The sequence below is a fragment of the Grus americana genome, chromosome 6 (assembly GCF_028858705.1).
Source record: "Grus americana isolate bGruAme1 chromosome 6, bGruAme1.mat, whole genome shotgun sequence".
In the NCBI taxonomy this organism is placed as follows: Eukaryota; Metazoa; Chordata; class Aves; order Gruiformes; family Gruidae; genus Grus; species Grus americana.
In genome coordinates this window covers 11768540-11794904 of record NC_072857.1, presented here as the reverse complement: position 1 = coordinate 11794904, position 26365 = coordinate 11768540, and the positions used below count along the sequence as shown (strand labels likewise).

At 40.9% G+C, this 26365-nt stretch overlaps 1 protein-coding gene across 6 annotated transcripts in view; it reads left to right on the top strand.

The window, feature by feature from the left end:
• The window catches only part of KALRN (kalirin RhoGEF kinase), a 518343-nt gene that overhangs the window by 269845 nt on the left and 222133 nt on the right, over positions 1 to 26365 (top strand). For all 6 annotated transcript variants that reach the window (XM_054830972.1, XM_054830978.1, XM_054830973.1 and 3 more), the window contains exon 10: positions 9668 to 9790. In XM_054830972.1, the coding sequence (XP_054686947.1) occupies positions 9668 to 9790 (123 nt within the window). The remainder of the gene's footprint in view (positions 1 to 9667; positions 9791 to 26365) is intronic.

Below are 26365 nucleotides of genomic sequence, written 5' to 3'. Positions count from 1 at the left end.
AACCCCAAACAACCCTGAAACCTCTGCTCGCTTGCTTGGTGATTGTGGGATACACTGATTAGGTCTCAAGCCAATTTGAAAGAAGTGACAATTATGACTGACCATCTGAGCTGAATGACATATAGAAGAACTTGTTTGGCTGGCTCTATTATTTTCTGAAGATGAATTAGTCATTGCCACACGGACAGGATAAGCTATGGATTTATAGCTATATGCTCAGCAATTAGGCAATTATGCCACAGTGAATTTGGAGCAGCTTACACCTTATTTTAAGGCCCTGCCTTTCAATGGATTGCCTGCTCGCTTCTGTACAGTTGTTTAGTATTTATGATATTTCAGTATCTTCCTGTATTGAAAAAGGTTCCTAGAATCCCCAACCAAATTTGGAGCCACATATTGCTAGAGGCTGTAAAAACTTAAAGGCAGCTTTTACTCCAAACACTTTCTTTGTCGGTCTTGCTTGTTTTGACTGTAAGTGTGGTTAATGTCATTTCAGAAATGCGAAGTTGAGTCATTTGCTGAACTGCAGTGCTGGGCATTGAACCAAATCACTCAAATTCCAGTCTGCTTTTGATATGAAGTCCTCGTTGCTTTTTTGCTTATTTCTTAAAAGTCTTTCATAATTTGATATGCTTAACCAAAGAGAGTGAACAGAGTAAGGCACTGTTCCCTTCCACCGCTACTGAACTGCATTAGCAGAGCTGTATCTATATATTAGGAGTGCACTGATCTGTATTAACCTGTGCAGCTTGTAACATGCTGTCCTATGAACTTCATTTGTTCAGAAGTTGTGTAATGGGAAATAGAACGTTGTGTTCAAGGATGTGTCCGGAGGCTCCGATTCTGCTGGATGCGTAACTAGCCCCTGCCTATTAACTTGACAAACATGGGGCCTTTGATCCGCATTTACTCAAGTCATTTGAAGCTTTGCTGTGGATTTTGGTGGGTACACAAAGTTTTAGAGTCTGATATAGATGTCTGTGTGTGGTGGGTTGACCCTGGCTGGAGGCCAGGTGCCCACCAGAGCCGCTCTCTCACTCCCCTCATTCACTAAACAGGGGAGAAAAGGCATAACGAAATGCTTGTAGGTCGAGATAAGGACAGGGAGAGATCACTCACTAATTGTTGTCACGAGCAAAACAGACCAAACTTAGAGAGGGAATTCATCTAATTTATTACTAGGCAAAACAGAGTAGAGGAATGAGAAATAAAATCAACTCTTAAAACACCTCCCCACACCCCTCCCATCTTCCCGGGCTCAACTTCACTCCCGGCTTCAACCTTCCCCCCTTCAGCGGCACAGGGGGACGGGGAGTGGGGGTTACGGTCAGTTCATCTCACGGTGTTTCTGCCGCCTCTTCCTCCTCAGGGGGAGGACTCCTCTCATCGTTCCCCTGCTCCAGCATGGAGTCCCTCTCACGGGGTGCAGACCTTCAGGAGCAAACTGCTCCAGCATGGGGTCCCCCACAGGGTCACAAGTCCTGCCAGCAAACCTGCCCTGGTGTGGGCTCCCCTCTGCACGGGTCCACCGGTCCGGCCAGGAACTTGCTCCAGCGTGGGCTTCCCACGGGCCGCAGCCTCCTTCAGGTGCCTCCACCTGCTCCGGCGTGGGGTCCTCCACAGGCTGCAGGTGGAATCTCTACACCCCCTCATCCTTCCTCCATGGGCTGCAGGGGGACAGCCTGCTTCACCATGGCCTTCACCACGGGCTGCAGGGGGATCTCTGCTCCGGCGCCTGGAGCTCCTCCTCCCCCTCCATCTGCACTGACCTTGGTGTCTGCAGAGTTTCTTACATCTTCTCACTCCTCTCTCCAGCTGCAGAAGCTCTCTCTCCAAGTGTTTTTCTTCTTCTTAAATATGTTATCACAGAGGCGCTGATTGGCTTGGCCTTGGCCAGCGGCGGGCCCGTCTTAGAGCCGGCTGGCATTGGCTCTATCAGACACAGGGGGAGCTTCTAGCAGCTTCTCACAGAAGCCACCCCTGTAGCCCCCCCGCTACCAAAATCTTGCCACACAAACCCAACACAGTGTGAAACTACAAATAGTCTCATGGGAGCCAAAGATGATGTTTCTGGTTTAAACATGAGATGTGATTCCAGTCTTCAAAAAAATGTTTTTTAAAATATTTTACTATGTGACCATCTTAAAATTATAATGAAGAAAGAAGTGAAAAAGGCAGCTCAGTTTTTATTAAGAGGTAAAAACCACAAATGAGAATGGCTGAGTTTTGTTTTGGGTTCTATTATAAACCATTAATAATAGCAGGAAAAGCTAGAGGATAAGTTCCTTTGTATTTTGGTGTATTTTCTCAGCTAGACCTTTACTTGACATTACCCTGCTGTGACAGGGCCAGGGATAGGAGGGAAAAGAAATCTATTTTCAGCAATGATTTGGAATACAACAAAGAAACTGTACTTTAATTTAAGTCAGACTTGGTGTGCATTTTATTCATTAAAAAGGATTAGGATTTATTAAGTCTCTTTGAGTTATTGTGGGTTTGGGGGGGATTTTTTGTTTTGTTTTTCTTCTGATTGTCAGTGTTTGTACTGTCTTCCCTGGTGCTGTTGCTGACACCAAATTCTCCTGCAGGGCCTGGTAGCAGGCCAGGGGTTGGGCTGCCTACACCAGCCTGCACAGAATGACGATTCCAGGACCAGATGTAATTGCAATGGATAGACACTGGCTACTGCCTCCACCCAGAGATTCAGTGGTCTCCCTGGCAAACGTGCACTCTTTATCGCTCAGAGGCCCTTTCCTTTTACCTCCCAAGAAGGGAGTGGTTTGTGGGTATCCTGAGAGCATGCCTACTTTGAATTGTATTGCTCATAAATACATATATGATGTGTAGCTTCTAGTTCTTCTATTGTAAGAAAATCTTCCACCAAGAGATTCTCTGTCTTGTATTTGCAAATTCTAATTCAGCCGGTGTTGCAAACTAGGCTTGTACAATTTTGAAGGGCTTTGACAGAAAAGATCGGATTTTGTTGCTGTGCAGTATAACAAAACATTTACAATAAACTTTGGATCTAAAGTATCTATGAAAGCATGATCTGAAACATGAACCTTGTAACTACGCTTCCTGGTTACAAAAAAGCATGGTTGGGAAAGGCAGAGTTTCTGGAATAGGGATTTCAGATGTGCAAGGCCTTGGAGTTATTGAGCATTCATAATAGCAGCTACAGAAAAGGTAAAGATAAGGTTTGATTCCTGTGAGTGGAAATGGTGATGAGACTATAAACCCACAAGTTTTGAAGTGCTATATGAATTCCTGGTATCACACCAGAACTCTAGTTAGCCCATAGTATCTCAAGAGCAAGCAATAAAGTGCGCATAGTGGCAACTTGATACTGTTTGGCTTCCTTTCACTGGCATAAGCCTAGCAGATTTTTGAGGCTCTATCCATGTGTTTAAAGTTAGGCAATGCTTAGGCACCTATTTGAAATGAGGCCTCACTTAAAGCTGAATAAATTGGGTGTACTTCACTGGAATTGCTCTGGAATTTATTACAACTCTGCTAGAGTTACCAAAGAGTTAATCTGTCTCCTTTGAGTTATGCCAGGTTTGTACTGTTTTGAGATCAAGATCTGACTCTTAACTGCGTAAAGTATAAATGGTATAATTTATTTTCAGTTTTCAGAGTAACATAGTTTTAAGAGTCACTATGGCAACAACAGTGGGTCTTACAGTAACAAAGATTAATGATTCCCTCGGCCAAGGTGCTTCTTCAGTGGGTCATCTTGCTCAGCAGCAATCAAACACTTCAACACGGGCCTGGGTCAAATGCAGAAGTTGAAGTGCCTCATCACAGCTCGCACAACACACTGCATCTTATTAATGCTGGTTTAATCACCAGCTTACACTTCTCGTCTCCTTCCTATGGGTTAAGGGCAGGGTTCAGTGACTAGTGTATTTGAGCAAACCTCTGTGTTCTTCTCCAAGTCATTCTCATTTCATCTGCATTCATTGCTGATAAAATAAATACAGTTTAAAAGACGTGAAAATGCGGAAGTTTTTCAACTAACTTCAACAACAGATATTTCCTTAAAGTAATGGACTTACTACTCCTTTCACATTTTGTATTCATATAAAATTGGAGCAGAGCATGGGGACTTGCTAGGAAAGAGTTGGCTCCCAAGGAGATTTTAAATTAAAGTTAAAGTTATGAGGTGGTGCTTAGTTTTCACATTTACTGATTAGGAAAGATAACAACAGAAAGAGGCTTCATTTTCAAAGAGCTACATTGAAAAGTCTGCACTTCAAAGATGGTGCCCACTGCTTTTTTTTATATTTAAAAATCAAATTAACTTTTTAAGCTATTGAAAGAATTGACCTTAACTGCACTAATGCAATCATCTTGCCATATTCCCATCATACAAATTAGTCTAGAGGAAGAGTAATTATCATCCCAGAACATTGCTTAATTATTGCCTGATTGCTGCTTCAACCTTTTTCCTTTAAAACTATTCTTCCATTGCTTTCTTCCCACGTTTTCCTGCCTTGTCCCATACAAACTATCACTATTCCCTGCAAATGGACTCCCAAGTACATTTTCCCCTGACCTCACCTGGGCAGTATTTATTTTGCTGCTTCAGGTGTGCCATAGGTCTTTGACTTCTCATAGGCAAGAGTTGATCATCAGCAAAAAGGAGTGTGGAGAGGCTTCTGGAAGTGTTTCTTTTCTAAGAAGCTTCTTCCTGATGCTGCGCTCAGGTAAAACGTGTCTGAATTGCCACTATTATTATTTTTGCAGTTACACAGATCGTTCAAAAGGGACAGTTATGGCTATTCTTCCTCCAGGTAGCATTTTGAATCTTGTGGTTATCCAGCCATATAATGACTGTAATAGCTGGCACAGTCAGCCTGCTGTAATTGTACTGGAGTTTTATTTAATTTTCTTGGTGGCCTGGGTTTGCTGCTTGTTTTGTTGTGTGTGTAATTGTGCCCCTGAGGAGATAAGAAGACAGGACATGCACATCATGATAGAATGAAAATAATGCTCCTGCCACTTCTGATCTTAAATTAGGTGAAATAAAAAAAGAGATATTAACATCTTCTTTTTAACACATGCGTGTATCCTGCAGCATTCCTGCCAATAAACGTTGTTGACATCAGAAGTGCTTCTTGAGCATTTGGTTTATGTTCTCCTTCTGTTAACAGGCTCCTAGCAAACATTTTATGCTTTTGAGCTTGATGCTGCATGAACTTCTACTATCTGGGAGTTAAATACACAATTATGAATCTCCATCTTCTGGATGGAGCTTCATAATTTGCCTCCTAGCCTCACATGCACACTTTCTGGGGTCCCATGCAAGCTACCGTCAGAGTAAACGGAGGAGCTCATTTATTTCCTCCCATGGACATCTCATGGGACTGGGCAGCGAAACAGCAGAAACAGCTACCCCAGTCAACTCACCAATAGCAATTGGGTCAGTAAGGTGTGGGAAGGGAATTTCCCACAGGTGAAGGTAAAATACCAAGCCTATCATCCTCCAATCCTTTCAGAAGATGTCTGTGAGTTATAAAGTTTCCTAGGTAATTCCAGGGGCAGCTTCACCCATGCTTGGAGATGTGCCTTGAAGTTTGAACTCAGCTATGTTTTTATTAATGTAGTATTATTTACTGGGCAGCAGCCTGAACTGGAAAATGCTGTCCTACGTGGGGAGTGTGTCCACACAGCGGTTAGCCTGGATTTAAATTGCAGTCAGGCAGGATCAGGGTTTACTGTGCTAGGAGCTGCAAAGCAGGAGGGAGGTCCTGGCCCCTGTCCCAAGCAGCTTTCAAACTACTGGAAGTGCAGTAGTAAATGCATACTAGAAAGTGAGTTGCCGTATCCTGGAGTTAGAAAATATATTTTCTATGTTCACGAAACACCTCAAATGATGGATCTATCTGTAGCACAGTATTTTCATTCCAAAGAATTCATGACTAGTATTTCTCTAGCTGTTTTAAGAAAAAAAATAGCTTGGCAAGAAAGGACAATTAGACAATTTGAAGATGTGATTTGGAAAACACTCTTAACTGCATTTTTAACAGCATCTTCAAGCTGTTTATGTTTTTAAGGAGTAATTAAATTATTTGAACTAAGTCACTGTAAATTCAATGGTTGACTGTCTCAGGATGTTGATTTTCAGCAGTTAGGTTACACAGTCCATGCTCTCAATTCAAATGTTGTTTATCTTGAATTATTACCCAGTTATGCTACTTCTAAAGACATTTCTTCAGGGTAAGGGAGAATTTCTCCAAACATGCTGACAGGTAGATGTTTACAACTGCTGGTGATTTCAGGTTTAATTGTGACCTTTCAGAGTTGTTCCTGCATTTTCCACACACTCATTGCTTAACATTTCTCATTGTTTTCACTGGGGAGTAATTGCTTTGTATCCATCCAGATTTATGTTCTTGCTGTTGCTTGGCTCACTCAGTTATTCCGTGCCTCAGCTCCTCATTTAGTGCAAACTTTCTGTGCCTTGTATGATGGAAACAAAGATGCAATATTTCTCCATGTTTTCAAGTTATTGTGAGCTTATTAGATGGCAAATGGTTTATATAAGGAAAACTTATTAGCTGCTCGTATAAATGCCGAGGATTCTTCTGATCGTTAGGGCTATCAGATTATCAGAGCCTCATGCTAACATCCTGGCTTCTGCCAACTTCCTGAGACACCTCAGCACTTCACTTAGTCTGTTAATAGATGTATTACTTCCTCCCCCCCTTCTATGCAAAATGAAATTATAGCATTTATGTATTTCACTGAACGCTAGTGGGGAAAAAAAATGCATTGAAGACTCAAGTGATCGAATATGTTAACATGGGTTTCACAGCCACAGAAAATGCTGTTAAGCAAGTTGTTATTTAAAAAGTGGAGATTTGTTTCTTGTGGGAATCATGGCAGAAGTAGACTTTATGGAACAATTTGAACTAGAACTTTTTTGAGAGTAGATAGGGTCTATGAAATCTGAGACATGAAACTCTAAGGAGGGAAAAGGCATAGGAAAGAAGTAGTCAAATAGGGTGTTACAGCCAGTGTCATTAGTGGATGGTTTATAGATTTTTATTTTTTTTATTTTGTCAGCTCACGTAGTGTTGATTTATTAAGTGGATATACAATTTGGTCACCTCAAGGTGTATTTTATATCTAATTTTATAAACTAAAGGATTTGGAAACCTAATCAATACCTGCAGAGATGACTTCAGAGGGAAGCTTTCATGTTAGAGGAAGGATTTGGTGAATCACCAAGTGGTGCCCTTCTGCGCAGGCAATATGGAATAACTACCCAAATGCAACATGAGACTTTGTGCAGGACTTGCCAGCTCTTGGATGAGTCCTGGAACAAAGGTTTATTGCCCGTGGATTTATGTTCTAGCAATTTGTTTGTCTGGGTTTTTTTTGTTGCAAGTGAAGTATCCATATGTTGACCAGTACTCTGGCCTAGATTCATTGCGTTTGTTTTCATCTGTGTTTAAAGTGGGCATCGCATGTGGTATTGCTTGTTTTGAATCGAAGCATGTAACAAAAAATTCATTTATAAAATAAAAGTTGCAGTCTCTCTCAACTCATCTAACAGTGACTAAAGCAGCCCAATATATTGAGTTTTGATCTGGTTCCATTTTTAATAGATAAATTGAAAACTCCTGACAAGAGGATGTTAATGGAATTATTTACAGACTGTTAATGACACAAATGCTACCCTCCAATAATTAATGTTATTATAAGTTATATACAGATTCCTTGGTCAAGAATATATTGCAGAAGAGCTCTTAGCAGACAAGCTGGTACATGGCTGTCAAACAGTTTGAAGGAATGTAGGGAGTCTATGAGAAAGCTGGAGAGGGACTGTTCGCAAAGGCATGTAGTGATAGGACAAGGGGTAGTGGCTTTAAGCTGAAGGAGGGGAGATTTATGTGAGATATCAGGAAGAAATTCTTCCCTGTAGGGGTGGTGAGGCACTGGAACAGGTTGCCCAGAGAGGTTGTGGATACCCCATCCCTGGAAGTGTTCAAGGCCAGGTTGGATGGGGCATTGGGCAACCTGGTCTAGTGGAGGGTGTCCCTGCCCATGGCAGGGGGTTGGAACTAGATGATCTTTGAGGTCCCTTCCAACCCAAACCATTCAATGGCTCTGTGATTTGGGATTCTCTGCCCAGAGCAAATGGGAGACAAACTGATCGGAGAAAGGGAAGCAGGAATCAATGACTGAACTGCCAACACCCGGTCCTGCTTCCTCCTTCCCATGGTGATACTTATACCAAATATGTGTTGTCCCTGCAGGATGTAAAGTGCTTTGATACCCCATTTTGCAAAATGATTTGTACTCTGTGGATGAAAAATACCTTTTAAGCACAAAATATTAATGAAAAAAATGCTTTTTCCAGCAAAGAAATAGGGTTGGGTAATAAGTATATGTGTATAAGGCTTTGTTTGTACTTGGAACTTCTTACAAAAATATGCTTGGGATCTACAATACAGAAAAGACTCAAAGCCCAGGTGGTTTAGATTCTGTACAATCAAGCCATGAATTAACTTTACTTGCCTGAAATAAAAAAAATAATCACATCTTCCATTTTTCCAGTCTCAGGTTTCTAGGCTTAGTAATACCTGCTTATTTATCAGCCCCACACAAGACAAGCAGCTTCTTGCACAACAGCTCTCTCCTGCCCCAGTTCTGTGCCCTGGTGCCAGAGCCCTTCTCGGGCTGAGCTGCCACGAGCTGCAGGGCGTCCTGCAGCCCCTGCCCAGCAGCACCGGGGCCCACGCTTACTGCTCATGCCCCAGCGCCGCACAAAGGAAGGATGCGGCTCTGAGGCCGTTTGCAGGTGCAGAACTCGGTGGTAGTATCACTATCCTGGGGGATGCCTGTGGTGTCTTCTCCCTTCAGCACGACAGAAATACCAGCTACTGTTTGCTAGTCCATTAGCATCAGTAGCAGTGAGGATTTTTTTTTTCCAGCTTGTAGTAGACCTCGAAACAATTTGACCTAAATTTTAGTGCCAGTGTTACTGTGAGAAGGAGCTCCAAATGGACGGTGCTCATACAATTGATCTATTTTTAAAAGAAAGTCCTCTTTAGCTCTCAGAATATCAGATTCACCACTTTTGCATAAGGTTATATTTGAAAACCTGAAAGGCGGGGAAGGTGCATCCTGTCAATGTTTTCTGGCCTGCAGTGAAGGATTCTTAACCTTTTCATTCTAGTTACTCTGATAATGCTTTTTCCCCATATCAAAATAAATTTTAATTGATTCCTCCATCATGCTTTTGGACTCATTTAAGATGTTTCACATTGAAATTTGCTGTTTGTGTGAAATCAGCTATCACTGTTTTTCAGGAGCAATTAAGAGGAGGGCTCTTGTTGTAAAAGATTCTCGATTTCTGATTCCTGTTCCCCGAAATTCATTGATGTGAAAGTAAACATTTAATATCTGCCAGGCTCAAATAACTAAGCTACATTTCAAAATAAATTGAATAGTAAATATCCAGTAATCCAAATTTGCCACTAACATCTATAAACATTTATCTTCTATCCAGTTGGAATGGACTTTGACAGATCTGCATGTATTTAGCCATAGCAGGCACAGAGCAATACCTCCTCAGCTGTTTTATCCTCACCCTGAGAATTTCTCCGTGCTGCTGAGACAAGAGAGGTAATTGGATGTTCTTCTTTTCTGTCAGGTACTGGACTGGATTGAAAATCACGGAGAAGCCTTTCTGAGTAAACATACAGGAGTGGGGAAGTCGCTACACAGAGCACGTGCGCTGCAGAAAAGACATGATGATTTTGAAGAGGTAGCACAGGTAAGAGTCTGAATCAGAGACTTCTACTTTCTGGCTTGATTTTTTTGTTACTCCCCTTGTATACTGAGAAAAAATTATTGCTGTTTTGGGGGCCTGTACATTCACATCACTCTCTTCAAACATTTGGAGCTGACTAGGATGCTGTCTCGCAGGGTTGCAAGTTTGCGTGCATACTGCAAGAGCATGGTAGCAGCAGGACTTATCATCAGAAAATCACTGCATTGAGTCAGAGGGAGGTCTCAAAGCCTATGAGAAATTACAAGCAGTTCCCAGGACAGTAATGCGAAATGTTGGGACATAGAAAAGGATGGTTATGAATGACAGCAATAGAAAAATCAGTAGTAACTGCTGCAGTGGAAACTGAGGACCTTGAGAATAAGGTGAAAAGCAGCAGTTAGTAAAGAAGCAGGGGAAACACTAGAGTGTGTTTGCAGTAAGAGCAACTACACTTCCACTGTGTCCGAGAGTGCAGGGTATTGCATGGAAGGGTTTTTGTTTGTTTGGGAATGAGAGGCAATCATTACAGGTAGACATAATTTTTTAAATTTATATTTTTTTCCTCATAACACAGCATAAGCAAGGCTTGTCTTGGAATTTTGGTATGAAGCCAAAAGCTTCCACATTAAAGCTTATAACTTTTCCTCAAAGCATGGTCATAGTAGATGCTTAAACATACATCTTGCCTTCAATTATAAACTTTAAAAAAAAGAGGACCTTTGTTAATTTCTTCAAGGGACTGAACAGCTTCCCTCTTTCCCTCTTTCCCTCTTTCCCTCTTTCCCTCTTTCCCTCTTTCCCTCTTTCCCTCTTTCCCTCTTTCCCTCTTTCCCTCTTTCCCTCTTTCCCTCTTTCCCTCTTTCCCTCTTTCCCTCTTTCCCTCTTTCCCTCTTTCCCTCTTTCCCCCCCCCAAAAAAAAAAAAAAAAAAAAAAAAAAGAATCTTATGGCCAGAAATTATCCAGTCTCAGCTCTGGCTGTCAGATCATATTACACCTTTTTGTTTTAGATTCGAAGCATCCTCTATCAGAAATTGATCTTCTGTAAAGGTACTTCTGCTTTGGGTATTTCAGATAAAATCCTGATTGATACATTCTGCTTTACATAGATTAAATGCTTTGTCTTCCTGATGCACACAAGGCAGGTTATTGCTCAAATATTTCACTATGGCATAAGACAGAAATGTATGAGACTTTATTTTTGCTTTTTCTGTAGTACCCTTTCCATGTGTTGGCCTAGTTTAGTTTAAAATGTTTCCTGCAACAGACACCTATCTCTTTCACTTTGCCTGCAGGGAAACTATTTCACTGCCTGATGGCAGCTACTGTCTTGATACTCTTTTTTTACTCTCTCTCATATTCAATTTATATTTCTCTGAATCTCCCTCCCCCCACCTTGTTTATATCCCTTTAGTCTTATTTATCTCCCTTAAAGGAGATAAATACCAAGGAAGGAGATGAATTCACAACCCTGGAATATCTGTAGAATGTTAGCATGTCTTCTCCTATGTGCTTCTTAACCATGTTAAACATATTTAATTCTCCTAGCATGTTCTTATCGACCAATCCCTTAAATCTCTTTTGTTACCTATTTCTTTGGACCCATTCACTTTGCCAACACCCTTCTTTTAATTAGATGTTCAGCCCTTGGTGAAATACTCTCTTGCTTGGTTCACTAGTGAACTTCAGTGTTACCTTTCAGCTGTGATGGGATGTCTCTGCATACCATTGACGAATCACACAGCCTGAAAGCAGCAGTTCTAGATTGGTGGGTCTCTAAAATTTCATAGGACCTCCTGTGGATTTGAGTCTTCTGGCAATAGGCTTAAATTTCTAGAGTTACCTTTTGCAAATTTATTAAAATGGACCTTAGGCTGGAGGTTGCAAACCGCAGTTGTACAGAGCTTCACCCAAAAGCAGAAGTTAGTGAGAGGCTTCATCCTGAAATCAACATTAGGTGCCTTTCCAGAAGATGTGCTTGGGTCAGTTGTTATTGGATGTAACGAATGAAAATGAAGATCATGTAATATAAAGGAGCTGAAACTAGATTTAATGTCCTTTTTGGCGTTAATATTTTCTGAATCTCCATTCTCTATGTCATGTTAGCTTCATAATTTCTGGATCACAGTTAGCTTTTTTCTTTTTTTACCTTCTCTGAATAGTACCTCACTAGAGGTGTAGGAAACAAATTAAGAGGAGGTAAGGAAAGGCAGAAAAATAACATGGTCTTGACAACAGAGATGAGAGCAAGCTGTGTAACTGACTGCACATGGAAACAACAGCTTGCTCCACTGGATGATGCAATTTAGAGATACATTCCCTCATCAGGGTTTAGGAACCTTGCAGATGTGCAGCTTGCATGTGTAGGTGCTAGGGTCAGTCAGAATAGAATTATTTCACTTAAGACTGTTCTAACCCTGTTGTTAGTCCTCATTCTCTACTATATCAGCATGTCTGTCTGTGGATAACTTTATACACATTTCCATTCATTTCATGAGGCTGAATTCAGAGCAAAGGGTGTACGAATCTAGTTCACTGGATGACCGTATGTGTTCAAATGAAGATGAATGTTTGGGAGGAGGATGGAGGAAGAGAAAAGTATAGTTTGCATGGGTATAGAATCTCTTGGGTTCCTCTGAATCTGATTCTTTTACATCTTATGTGATATCATCAATAAGCATCTCATTGTTCTGCCTCGACAATTGTGAACAGTCATGATTGGTTCTGCACTCCGAGTATGAAGTTTATGGTGCCTCCTAATTAGAAATAACTGACACAAGTCAAACTTGGTTACTTCTGCTTTGGCTTTGACAGGAATAGTTCCCTCTGGTGCATTCACACCAGAATACCATTGCTAATTTATGAGGCCTGTCTGCAGTGTGACACTGGAATGTGGTGTTGGCAAATGGACACGGGGACATGCGCTGAGGGGAAGTGAAAGGAATCTCAGGCTTTATCCGAGGTCAAGGACTTAAGAATATAATACACTCTGCTTTGGAAAGAGTAATAGTGAGGGTAAGAGGGAAGGCTATAAATTTATCACACCTGGAGTTCTCCTGCAGAAGCTTCTAGTGAGGTCGATTTTGTGGTTAGGGAATAAATCTCCTCCCCATTCTGATTATGACCAGTTTTTATTCTTCCTAATTCCTTTCTTGATGCTTAACTCTTTAGAGTTGATTTGTAATTAATTAATTCTAACTTAAGTTTAATAATTTGTAATTTTTCTCAAGATAATGAATATCTTTGCCATGGCTAGGCTGGTTAACTAGCACTGCTTATTCCCAGAATAGCCATATAATGAAATACATGTGCTAAGATCCTGAAACTCCTGATGAGTTTGCCCAATTCCCTCATCACGATGTTAATTACTGGTGTTAATGAGAATAAAAAGAGTTGTGTTTGTTTTTCTTAAAAAATAAAAAATGTCGGGCTGACATACCTGGTGGATTGACAGTATAAGCAATAGTATTTGCTGTTGGCAGTTCTCTGAAAAAAACACTTGGCCAGTCATACAGTATAAATTTATTCTCCAAAATCTACTTTCTTTTGGCTCTGATATATTTGTTCTTATCTCCTACTATTTCAGGAAGGCATTTGCAAAGGTCAGACTGGAACCAATTTTCATGAGTTTTCCTGATATTTTCAACAGTGGGCAAAACATTCATGTTTTTGAATGCTGCCTAACTGCATGTAGAGAAGAGTAGCGTATCTGAGATTGCTGTGCTGAGAAATGCTCTGATTGACTGACCTGCCAAGGCACTAGATTGAGAGGTGGAACGTGCTCCCTCTATGTCTGATTAGAAACTCCACAGATTTATAAATCTGGATGTAATGATCCAATCAGGCATGGCCCAAATAGATCACATTCCTGCATACAGCTGTGCTTGGAAAATGTCAGTGATTTTAGAGCACTGCATTGTGGGAAATAGGAAATATAATTTGGGGTCCCTTTCTCTCATAACTGCTGTTTAGACAATGCTGTGGCAATTTTTCTGACTGTATTTATTCTACATGGAACACACAGATGGCAAATGTTTGAATTTGGATTAAAAAGCCTGAGCTCCTGGGAAGGAGGTTGTTATCTTGTATATATACCTGTGAGTGTTTCTCAGCCAGTGCTGATACTGTTCACAGACTGCCATCCTGAAAATGCCAACCTTAGGCACAGTGCCTCCCACACAGTGACATAGAGTAGTCATGCTTATCGATGAGGTAGGTAGGAAGATATCGCCAAAGAAATACTACTCTGTAGATGTAGCTGCAATGTTCCGGCGATGAGAGCCTCTTTGCTTATCTGGAATTACTTTGTGTTAATCAGGTAACCACAGTTCACCTAGTTATGATTGTAAAAAAAATCCAAAGATATTCTCACTTTAGACTCTCTAACTTTTCCTTATTCAGGGTTTTTATCCTGAAAACCAGTTGGAAAATTTTGTTAACTGGCTTGCGTTCCTAAAAATCTCCCAACACTTTAGCACTAGAGAGTTGAGCTGCGCGTGTTGGAAACCCTTCTCCTATTCTCTGTATATGAAGAGGGCAGCCACAGATCATTTTCTCTTCTGGCATTCCCAGCAATTGTAGGTTAAGATGGCCTTCTTGACATCCTCCTCTTCTTCACAAAGAGCATCACCGCCTTTGTGCCGGTGCAGACTTAGGAAAGATGCTGGGGAAACTGCTCTGTTAATCCCTTGCACCGTGCTGCCGCAGTACTGAGTGGTTTTGTGCTTTGAATGATCTGAAACAAGCATTTCTGTAGGCTTTCGGCATTTATGAGCTTTTTCCATGAGATGTGCTGTTAAGATTTCCTATCGGGCAGGTTTATCTGCATTTTTGGCGTGCAAATGCCCACCAGTACGTATTTCAGCCTGCAGATGGCACTCGCAACGCACTGTAAAAGCCTTTAGCTCCGCTAACGGTAAACAGAGCTGATGTTTCCAATCCAAACTAACCAAACATTGTCTCGGAGTGAAATGAAGCAGAAGTGGAAGCTGGCTCGCACGCTGTCCCCTTGGTGTTCTTACACCCCTGCCAAAACCCACGTTGTTCAAGGTCACTCAGAAAAACAACCCTTCTATTTTTTTTTATTTTTTTAATTTTTTTTAAATGCAAAGCTGGGCGGTCCATGCTTTAATGCAAGGTGGTGCTTGTCATCTGTGTTTATGGGATAAGCTGCTCTCGGATCTGTGGAGCTGCTTTCAAGGATCTTGGGCCACGTTATGCTCACAGCTACAACCAGCTTTTGTATTTAGTACTTGTGTGTGTGTTTGCATGCAATAGTTTGTGTATTTTTCATGGCAGTCCAAAGGCAGATCCCAACTTCAGCATGCAACAAAGCATGCGTTCTGAACAACCTTGATTCAAAATGCGTGGAGTTGTCTCTCATAACCAAACGCACTAAGAAGGTTGACTGGAGGCTGAGCTGTGGCCATCAAAGTTCGTGGGAGTTGTCTGTAATTCCAGTGTGGCAGCTCGGTTCAGGCCTTGTGACTAAACCAGTTTTGATTTAGGTACATGGCTGGAGCCCGTATTCCTGACTTTGAAAGTTTTATGGGATCTGTTTTGCCAAGGTATATGGGCAATGCACTGGACTGTTCTTGAGTTATTACAAAGAAGGAGAGCCAGACAAAATGTGAGCAAAAATGCTGAGCTTTGCAGTATGCTGTTTGGGAAACTATTCAGTTTTCCTGTTTCTGGGTATCTATGCTTGCTTTCCTCCAAGACAGCTTTTGGAAGGTGATGATTAAACACCTGAACACTGGCTTAGAACTGTCAAAGTTAACCTTATGTGTACATATATAGTTCCTTTGAGATTCTGCCCTTCCTTTTATTCTTCTCAGGGAAGTAAATGTATTTCATGCAAGGGAAGGCTTTCAGATGAGACCTTGAAAGCCAAGGGCCTGTATCATCTACTAGACATCAAAGATCAGGTGATATTCTTCATCTGAGAAGCAATTTGTGCTCCAGTGTGCCTGTCTAGAGTATTCCCTTCCTCCATTGTACTGTTCCTAAAATGCCATCAGTGCAGAGTTTTCAAAAAGCTCTTGGAGATAAAAAGAACTTTAAGTGTAAATATGTTGAAAAATATGATTAAATTGTTTGTCATGTGAAATATCCAGTGGATTCAGTAAGAAATCCTGCAGGTAAAAATGGTATTCTGTGATGTCTCATAGTCCTACATAGTTTTACTGGAACAGCTTTAAAACTAGGTGAGGTAATGGAATAGTCAAGCCAAAGCTGAATTGCAAACAGCTACTTGTTTGGCTTTCAGGATAAAAACCTAGTGCTTTCCCATACAAATTCCAGCTCTGTTGGATGTCATTGTTCTAAAGTTCGGCATGAAGTTCAGTACTGATGTAAACCAGCGAGGCATAAATTAAGAGCCCATGTTGATAATGAGCACTTAGGGAGTGTTGCCCAAGGGTGGTTTTTTTAATTATTATTTTTTAAATTATTATTATTACTTTTTAAAATCTTGTGACCTACCTGGTTGTTGAAAGGAGTAGCTCACTGGGCATACTAGATTTTTCCCTTTGGGTTGGGTGACTAAAATCCAGTGTAGGATGAAAAACAAGACCAAAACAGGGAGAAAGCAGACAATTAAGAAGAAGTTCTGGTAAGAACTATGCTCAAAGTTAGCAATAATAACTGTGGTTTCAATAATGCCAAATCTTTTTAAAAATAACAAAACCATGAGACAGGCAACAAAAAATCAGCCCTACTCTTATCTTCATAATCCTTTGCATGGACATTAGCAAGTTCTGAAGCTGTAATCTGCAGTTTCCTGTTAACTTCATTTATTTAAATGTATTCGCTTCTACACAAAGACGAAAAAAATGCCCACTGGCAGCAGACTACACAGGCCTTTGCACCATGGTGCAGGAGCTCTGGGCTTCAGAACTCTTGGTTTCTTCTCCTGGCTGGCAGCAGGCTGCATCTGGCAGTCACAGGCAGCAGAGAAGAATGAAACTGCCTACATCTGGGTTGTCTGCAAAGGTTATCTTGGGACTTCTGGATCTAAAAACTTCTAACAGCATAGCTGAAGAGCCAGATAGTTTATCATGGAAGCAATAGTATAACTTTTTGCATGAAGCCTAGCAGCTTCTGGGTGACTCAGGACATACCAGCACTGCAAGGGCAGAGATACTGAAACCGTTCTGCGCAGCCTGAGCCTGGAACCAGAAAGGCTGGGAAGGGCTGAGCAGTGTAACGGTGTTAAATGGAATGCTATGGGGACTTGACTGCCAGACCCAAGTCAGAAGCAGGTCATGTAAGACATGTTTTCCCTGAGGAACTGTGATACTCTTCAGAGTACGCTGTGGATATGAGTACCATGCTCCATTGCGTGATCTAGATATGCCCATGGAGACTTCATTAGCAGGGGTTACTGAAAGACCGTCTTGGCTACTCTTGCTATCCAAACTTTGGGAAGGTAATTGAATTGGTGGCTGTTGGTACTCCATGGTCTAGTGGTAATGAGGAACCTGTTTTCAGAGATGACCTATAACGGCACAGAAATCTTCCTGGCAGTCACTTGAAGAGCTGTGCCTATTAAGCCATGTCTCTGAGTTTGCATTTCAGTGTATTTCTCCTCAAGCTAAAGGTGATTTTCTTTCCTATTCTCTTCCGAAATGACATGGCAGCTGGATATTTTCATTAAGCTGCCTGCAGCGTGATTCACAATCTAAATTCTCCCTATAAAATCTCAAGGCTTGGCAACACAATACATTTTTGACAATTACCAGGAGCTAGCTTCCTATCACTGGTTTATTTGGGTAGGTTTATTTGTGTGTCTTTAAAATATGTTCCTTTAATTTGCCTATAAATGCAAAATGCTGTTCCCATGGCAGGCTGGGAGAACAATGAAGCTATTTAAGAAACAGGTATTTTTAATTCTAGAGGTTCTGGAAAATGGAATTTCTATTGTGTGGAGAATTCTGAGGTTTTTTAATTCATTTCATTTTGAATCAGAAAAGAAAGCCAAGATACCCTAAAGAAGAAAAACCCTGGAATTTGTTTTTTCAAGTCCATAAATTTCTCAGAGAACGTTGGGAAACTGTAACACTGATGTGTTACATAACATGCATACTAAAAAACTGTTCAGTATTGTACTGATGTTTCAACTGAATAAACTTACAGCTGGAACAAAAGATATTTACCTTATTTCTGTGAAATAAAAACACTTGGATGAACCACTGCTGTTTTGACTGACCTGTGTCTGTTGGTGAAAACCATTGTCATGTAAAGGCTTTTGATCCCCTCTGACCATTTTTCTTTGTGCTCTTCTTATTGGCAGGTCACTGGGTTATCAAACTGTACCTATTGATTCAGGAAGATGAATTGCAGCAATGTCCAAATCTCATTTGCAATGATGGTGTAGTAGTACTTCAATTTCTTGTAGCTATTTATTGTTGGGGGGCTCATGGGGAGAAAGGTGATGCTGTGAATCTGATCAGCATTTTTACTTTCTGATTTTGTCATAGAGCAGTAGAAGGAGCTGCCCCTGTGGCTGTGCGGCTTCCTCCAGGCCAGCCAGCGATGTCTTTAGAACAGCACAACGTTAGTCACAGCAACTGTATTAATGTTGCTTTAAATTACAAATGTGCTGCTTTGCAGGTATTTGGTAAAGGAAATTTCACATAGATTAAGCCAGTATCAAAGAGATTGGTATTCAGTAACAGAGCAAAATAATTTTCAAGGATGGGGTTTAGGTATTCATTATCATTGTACAAATGTTCTGGAAACACACTAACTGGGTCCGATTGATCACTCTGCTGCACAAGGTTTAGAACAAAACCACACTTCCAATTTCAGAGAAATTGCTTATAATTAACGTGTCCTAAAGAGTGGAGAAGCCAGTTCTCTGGCTGTATCTGTGCTGTGGAGAAGCTGCTTGGCAGTCTGGTTGTCCCTCTCTTCTTTTCCTATCACTGGTCCCTAGCTGTCCAGATGAAGGATGTCCTCTTATTCCCACATCAGGCATTTAAGTTGTCTAAAAACTACACTTGCATTATGAGACTATTGCAAATGTTTTATACTGATTATATATAAATAGAAAGTATGCAATCAACATTTTATTGCATATAAACCTATTTTTAAAATTTATTTCCCTGGGATAGAGCTCGGATCTCAGTTTCTCTTATATAGAAATAGGGCAACATCAGTGGATTTATAGAGGTCTTTTGGAATTACACGTGTGTGAACAGGGACAAAAATCCTCACGTGTGTATAAATAATTCACTTGTTGATTCAGTGCGTGTAATCCAGCCATTAATATTGCCCTCCAGAACTGTGGTCTGTGAGGTCTGGTTTTGCATAACCAAGCCCCAAGAAAGCACTGGTTTGTGTCACTATGGAAATGGCATATGGTTTGAGGCATTTAGGCATCTTTGTTTAGCGTCTGGTTCAGAGCACTACCACATGGAAAAGCTCAGGTTCCTCTCCCTGTACTGCCTCTGCTGAGCTAGGGAGAGAAATTCTAAGATTGATGCGAGAAAAGCAAGCAGAATCAGCCTTCTCATGTCACTACGCTTAAAATGAAGCTTGTTTGGGGAGAAAGAAATTACAGAATTTGCGAGAAGTCAGGGAGTGAGACAGGAGGTGTTTCGAACTGTCAGTGAGGATGTGCACGTTTGTCTAGCATGGTAGCCTGTATTAGTATGCAGCCAATACAATAGAAACCGCTATGTGCTCCAGTGATGCCGTGCCCTATTAACATGCAGTCCTTGTTATTATTAGAGTGTTTTGTTCAATGCGTAAGGGTTGTTTTTTTTCTGTGCAGCGTAGGTGACTCCTCATGACATTAGTGAGAGCCACAACTATACAGCAAATGGAGAGCAGAGCCTGCTTTTGCCTCCCCCGGAGTAGTATTAGGGCTTGCTGCAGAAGTGTACAGCGTAAAAGGGCGTTTGTGACTCATTAATATCAGGGAATGGAAAGCGCAGCCATCACGTTAAATGTGTCAACCTGAGAGCTGAAGCGAATGTGTTGAGTGTTTGATGGGATGAAGGGTGTTTCTGTGTGGAGAGGAGGTGGCTGAGAGCACTAGGTTTGGGTGACTGGCTCCTGGTTGTTTTGCCTGTGGCCAGGATTTATATTGACAACCAGAACTTGGATTGTCAGTGCCCACACATCAAATCTGCGTGCAAGAGGGACTTAAGACCTGTAGTGCTCCATGGTTTTACTTTGAAATAGATGTTATTAAGGGAGGAGAGAGGTCTATTACAAATTCAGTGTTACTTTTTCTTGTCTTCTGGGGTTTGTTTTAGGCTCAAAATGGACCTAGTTGAATCCTTTTTAAAATCAGGGCTAGGTGTTTGTTCCCACCACAGAAGTGGCTCAAACAAATACCGCCCAGCCAGAAACGCATCCACACCATTGCTCCTTTGTAAAAAGTAACCATTGCTGACTTGTTTCACGGGGTGGCAGGCTGTCCCTCCCAGTGCCAGGCCCTTGCCCAAAGGATTCATAGTTTTATCTGTGCCAAAGCACAGTTCCTTGGTGCACACCGATTGATGGGCTCCGTTGCCATTCTGCTCCTCTGTCATGAATTGAAAACCAAATGGGAGAGAAGCCGCCTCGCAGCACAGCCAGGGCTGTGCAGCCACGCTGAAATAGCAGTCAACTCACTAGAGTGTGTCCTCCCGCTTTGGGATTGGTAATTGGGTCACTAGGTCATTTAACCACTGTAAATTTAGTTTTTATGTAGTCGCATGTAAACGTGGGACAGAAAACAAGATACTTCAGAGCACAGAGCAGAATCTGATTTGTGTGCCAGGATAGGGACACAAAATAAAGAGATTATTTTGGGATGAGGATGGTGAGGGGAGTGTGAATTGCTGCCTGGCCCTGCTGGGCATCCCTCCAGGGGTGGGGGCAGGTGCCCAGATCCTGCTGCTTGGGCTTTGGCACAAAACTGGGACTCTAGGATAGCAGGCAGAGAGAGATCAAAAGACAGCTCAAAGAGAATTTCTCTGATCCTTGTTTTTGTCTCATATTATGTCCAGTCTTATCCTTTGGGGGCCTGATTTGGGATTTTTGGAGGAAAGTGGATTGGATAGAGAAGGGGAAGGATTTGGCAACATTAAATAAAGAACACACTAGAAAGCTTTCAGGATTTTTTATAGTAAAAAATTTGGCAGATGTTGATTATAGAGTCAGTATCTCATGTGAATGCAATATTCTTGGAGATCTACTACATCCTAAAAATCAATACATTTTATGGCATCAAGATTTCTGGTGGGAATACTGTTCTGTACCAGATCTCTCATTGTAAGTCGTCATTAACATGTATTTATGTCAGATCACATGTGGCCACCTAATAAGAGCCAGAAATAAAAAAAGTTATCTTTCTAAATCTTATGATTATGGATAACCTGAATTGAATTGCACACAATAGAACACATTTTTAAAACGCGCTCCATATGAATGCTTTCTGACCAGCACGAAAAATGTTAGTTCCTGTCTGGAACTTTTCTAAAGTATTATGAATAAGTCTGGTGTAAAATAAATAAATAAAATGGTTTATTACTTCCAGGGTATTGAAAAACCTCTTTTATTTTTCCTCATTATAAATGTGCAGTACATCTCACTAGCTGTTACATAAGATTTTTATCTTTTTAAGTTTCAGGGAAGACTAAGCCCTTAGTCCATTTTGCTTTGGTGGCACCTCTGAAGAACTAATTTGATGGGTACTGTACAGACAGTTCGCATGTTGGGTAAATAACAGAGGTGAAAAATTCTTTTATAAACCTGATAAGATACAGAGAATGGTTTCTACTCATTTGAAACAAATTCCAATGTGTAAACTATGACAGAGAGCTGAATTAATGTTGACAGTGAAGAGATTCTGAATCCAAAGGGACCATCTTGCTGACCTGCTCCTAATGATGCCGAGCTGGAACAAAGAGACAAAACAAAAAGTTGCTTCAACTTTAATTGATGCTGGGGAGGTTTCTTTATTCTTGTAGATAGCCGAGGGGCGTTTGCCATCAAATTATCTGAGGTTCAGAGAGTAGGGAGGTGGGGATGGAGGTTATCTGAGTGGTGGGCAGTGGGTGTGTTACCATTCCTGTTCACAGGGTATGTTGAGAAACCTCCTTCTTCCAAATGGAAATATCCAAATTGTCGACAAAACAGAGGTGTTGGTGTTTTATTCTCAGCATGTGTTTTGTCTCCAGTAGGTAGCGTGAGGTTTTCTCTGGATGGAAGGACCAATTTTTAAGTGAATCTTTGCTACAAGTTAAACTTACCCTGGGAAAATAGAAGGGATCCAGGAGAACACCAAGGGACTCTGAGTCTAGAGGGAATATAGTCAGTGCTAGCACATGGCACTAGCTCAGCTGCACCACAAGACATGATATGCCCTTTTCCTGCACCACTCCCACCTGGGTCGGTGCATGGGAGCGGATGCAATGCAGTGTGTCAGGGAGGTAATCTGTGCTTCAGAGGAGCAGCAGCAAAAAGTTCATTAAATCTCTATTCTTCCTGAGGTAGCAGCAGTGCACTGACCCTGCTAAAGGGCTGTGGCATATTTTCCTCTGTATCCTTTTTCTGTCAAACATCAGTGTGCTTGTCAGAGGTGGCCTTTAACTTACAGCAAAATAGAGTTCACTGCAAATCTTGAGGTCCTGTGATGCGTTCGTGGTAGACTTACCTTTTTGCAGCAGCCTATGCCGCATCTAGTAATATTTTTGTCACATATTACCAGACAGAAATTAAGTATAATTATGTGATGTATATGCAGTACTGTGTTGTGCTCCAGACTGCCTAGTTTCTATATTTGGCTATATAGGAATTCTTAAGCTGAAAGCTTTGGAGAATTCGGGAGAAAATTTTGCTGAATTTTCTTCTGTTAAATGTTATCTCGTTCTATAAACAGTCCCATGTCACTCAAAACGTGCTTCAGGAAAGATGTTATAACGTGTCTCTACATTAATGGAAATAAAGGCATAGCTGAGTCAAGGTCGTGGCTGTGGGGGAAACAGGGAAAGGAAATGCTTTGCTGTCTTATTTAAAGCAGGTTTCATTAAAAACCTAGATGCTAGAAACAAAGCCAGGCAGTTTACAGAACTCACATCCTCGTAAGTTTATTTCTGCCTATGTTTTCAGGGCAGCAGTGCCATCAGTTGTATTTGGTACTGAATTTTCCCAGTGCTGCTGACAGTCCAAAGCCTTTTAATACTGTTGTTGCTGTGTCTTTGTAATCTCCAAACTGTGAGCATGATATTAAATGCAGAATGCCTGAAGTTATTTCAATTCGGGAGACCGGCAGGACTTGATAAAGCTGTCATGGTTGTACTCATGTCTGCGGGGCTCGGAAAAGATGCAAGTTGAGCCTTTGGGACAGAAAGCAATACTGTGCCCTCCTAGATTGTTGCTCACCTCTGAGCTGCCACACGTTTCTTTGTTTCTCAACTCACCTTCCCTTTTCCCTCTATCATAAAGAAGTTGTGGGGCTTTGCTGTGAACTGTCTGGGCTCATTGATGATATTTATCATTTGAGAAGCTTTCAAAATACTGCATTTCACTGACAGTTTGCCTTCTTGTACTCCCTTGTTATCTCTGGGGGAAAAAAAAAAGCTTTCTCCACCTTTGCTGAGTTTTAAAGGCTCAGTTACCTTACAGTCACTTGAGCAGCTCTCATTCATACAGTGCAAGGAGAAGGGATCAAACTCTTTTTATGGATGTTACCAAGCATCAAATACTAGGATAAAACTTGGCTAATAATCATCAATTTCAGATATCTTCCCTAATTCTTATACATCCTTATAGAGTCCATAACATTTTGAAAATATTTAACAGCAATGGAACTATTTCATCATCTCATTTTAATAAGCTGTTTAGGTATGCTTCTCTCAGAAGAGCAGTAGGACGACAGAAAAAAACCTATTCCGAAGAGCATTAATTGACCTTTACCTGCATAACCCTACCACTGTATTTCCTACTCCTTCCCCCATAAGCGCAAAATGAGCCTCCATATTAAGTAGATGCTCTTTCTATTTAGGGTGCTTTAAGGTGCCAGAGTGAGATATAACTGCTGGCTTTGAAGGGCTGTGAGACCACCTCAGTTAAAAGTGTCAAGTTTTTTCAATGCAGTCTCTGAAGATTGTTTCCTCTGATGGTTCTTCAGTTTGTAAACAGAGTTGTTTGTGTGTTAGACCGAGGGGATGAGCCTTCCTGGGGCAGCACTGCTGTCTCAGCTGGCAACCTGTCTTGCCTCAGGAAAGATGCCAAAGATGGCTTTGTGGGATTAAGACTTCATTCTTGGGCCAAAGAGGTGTTCTTCCAGCTCCTGTGTGGGGTTTTATAGATCAAAACTTCTTAAATCCCATCTCATAAATTGTAAAGGTGCATCTATTTCTGGTAGTTTAAACTGCACCTTCTTCAAGGATGTGTATCAGACTCCAGTGTAATCCTGCAATGATATGCCCTCATTAGAACATGAAGCGTGCAGACTACTTCCCTGGAAAGAGTAGCAATATTTACTTATCTCATATAAAGCAAATGCTTAGTAGTTTTTTTAGTAGAGGAGATTGCACATATATACTATTAAAATAGAAAAGATGAAGTTTGCCGGGCTCGGGGTGAAGCCTTTGGTGGGTGTAGTCTTTCTGCCTACGAAAAGAATGAAATCCCTTGTCTTCCCCCTTGCAACAAAAAAAAATCTAAACATAGGTTTGAAAAGTCTAGATCTTTGCCAAACATGCTTTTGAGCATTCTGTTTAGAAGCAGAAAATAGCTTTGGAGACAGTCAAAGTCAAGTCCTTGCATAGATGGTATTTTTCAGTAGTGATGGAAAAATTCAGTGATGGTTAAGCTGACCACACTGAGCTAAGAAGTTAGCTTGTTCTTTGTATGTGCTATGTGCATGCATGTTGCATCTATGTGTCTTTGCATACTTACTAATATTGTATATGATGTGTGATATTAGATGGCATTTAAAACATTATTTCACTATATGTTTCACTGACATTTCATTGAATAATGGTTGTGATCACACTGGAGTTAATTAGCGTGATTGCAGTAATAAGAGTATTCTCTACTTGATGTATGACTGCACTCCTGATTGAGATGAACAGTTGATGTGATAAAATATACCATAAGCAACATTTTTTTCACCTAAAGTAAGCACTCAATATGAAATAGCACAAAGAAGAATTCTTTTAACTAATTTATTTCCAGCTGCTAATTCTAATCTTGCTTATTTATTAATTTGAAGGTCTAAGGTAACTTTTAAACAATTTATCTGGGGTTTCAGCATTTGATGTAATGTGTAAGTATAATTCTTTTAAATTCAAATAATAAATTCATCTCAATTTGTATGTGAACCCTGAGAAAAAATCATAAATAAAAGACAACAATATGTGGAAAAATATCTGGTTAGTGAGGATGCTGTGTGATATCCACCTCATCATTCCTGGGAACTTTTTGTCTCATTCATGCTGAAAAATCCCTTATGCTTTGATAATCCACTGAAATCTTGGAATTACTGGAGGTGTAAAGTAGTAATTAGTACCAGCATGGTACTATATCTGGCCTCTGAGCCATCTGAAGTGGGAGCAAACTTCACATTCCCCAAATCTGTGGATGTTCCTGAACTAAGCTAAACTTCAAATGTCAGTGAGAAAAGAAGTAACAAAGGATCAGTAAATACAGATGGTCAGCCAGACAGCATCTGAAGAAAAATCATTTAAAACACTGTGAGTGAGCCATAGTCTCACAAAGGGAGATGAGAGGCGTAAGGACCTTTCAACCCATGTACCAGCTGCAAAGATAACTTTTCCAGGAGCTGGGAGAGAGGTTTTCTATGCATTGCTCGTGTGAAGCATAGGTGACATTCCAGGCACTCTGGTTCCTAGACTGCATTTGTAAATAGATGCAGTTTTGAGAGTAGTAGTAATTTCGTTGAAATTGTTAGGTGGTTGATACTTAGACACACACTCACACGTGCTCGCAGTCACAAACTTGTCCGAGACCCTCATTTGTTGAACTGCTTAAACAGGTGTGATTCACTCATTTAAAGGTGGGCATGTTCTTACGCGTCCATCAAAAGATGAATATAACAGGCTGTAGTATTTGAAGAGCTCAAACTTCAAGGACAGTGCAAGGAGAACTGGGGCAAAATTATGACAAGAGAAACTTGAGATGAGTTGCCATATCTAAGGGAAGAACAGTCTGCAAAAGAAGGTGATGGAAACTTCATTAACCTGGATATTTTTTTAAAAGGTCCACAGAAGTTTCTGTTCTAGTTTACAGTAGGGAACAGTCCTGTACTGATAGAGCAAGTGGCTGCATGACCTCAGAGAGATGTTCTGCCTTTAACTTCTGTAACTGTAATTCCTGGTAAGTCTGTTTTGAATTAGAGCAATAAAGCACAAGTAAGAATACAGGTCTTGATTTGATTATGTGAAATTCAAACTGAATAAAATCACATCTTACATTAGATCATCATATGCACTTAGCCTTTGCCCTTCTTAAGAGAGGAGGAATTTTGACAAAGATGGATGCTTCCTTAAACCCCAGATTTATTTATCAAAGAAATGCTTCATTGTGGTCACTCATTTTAGCTTTAGAATATCAAAT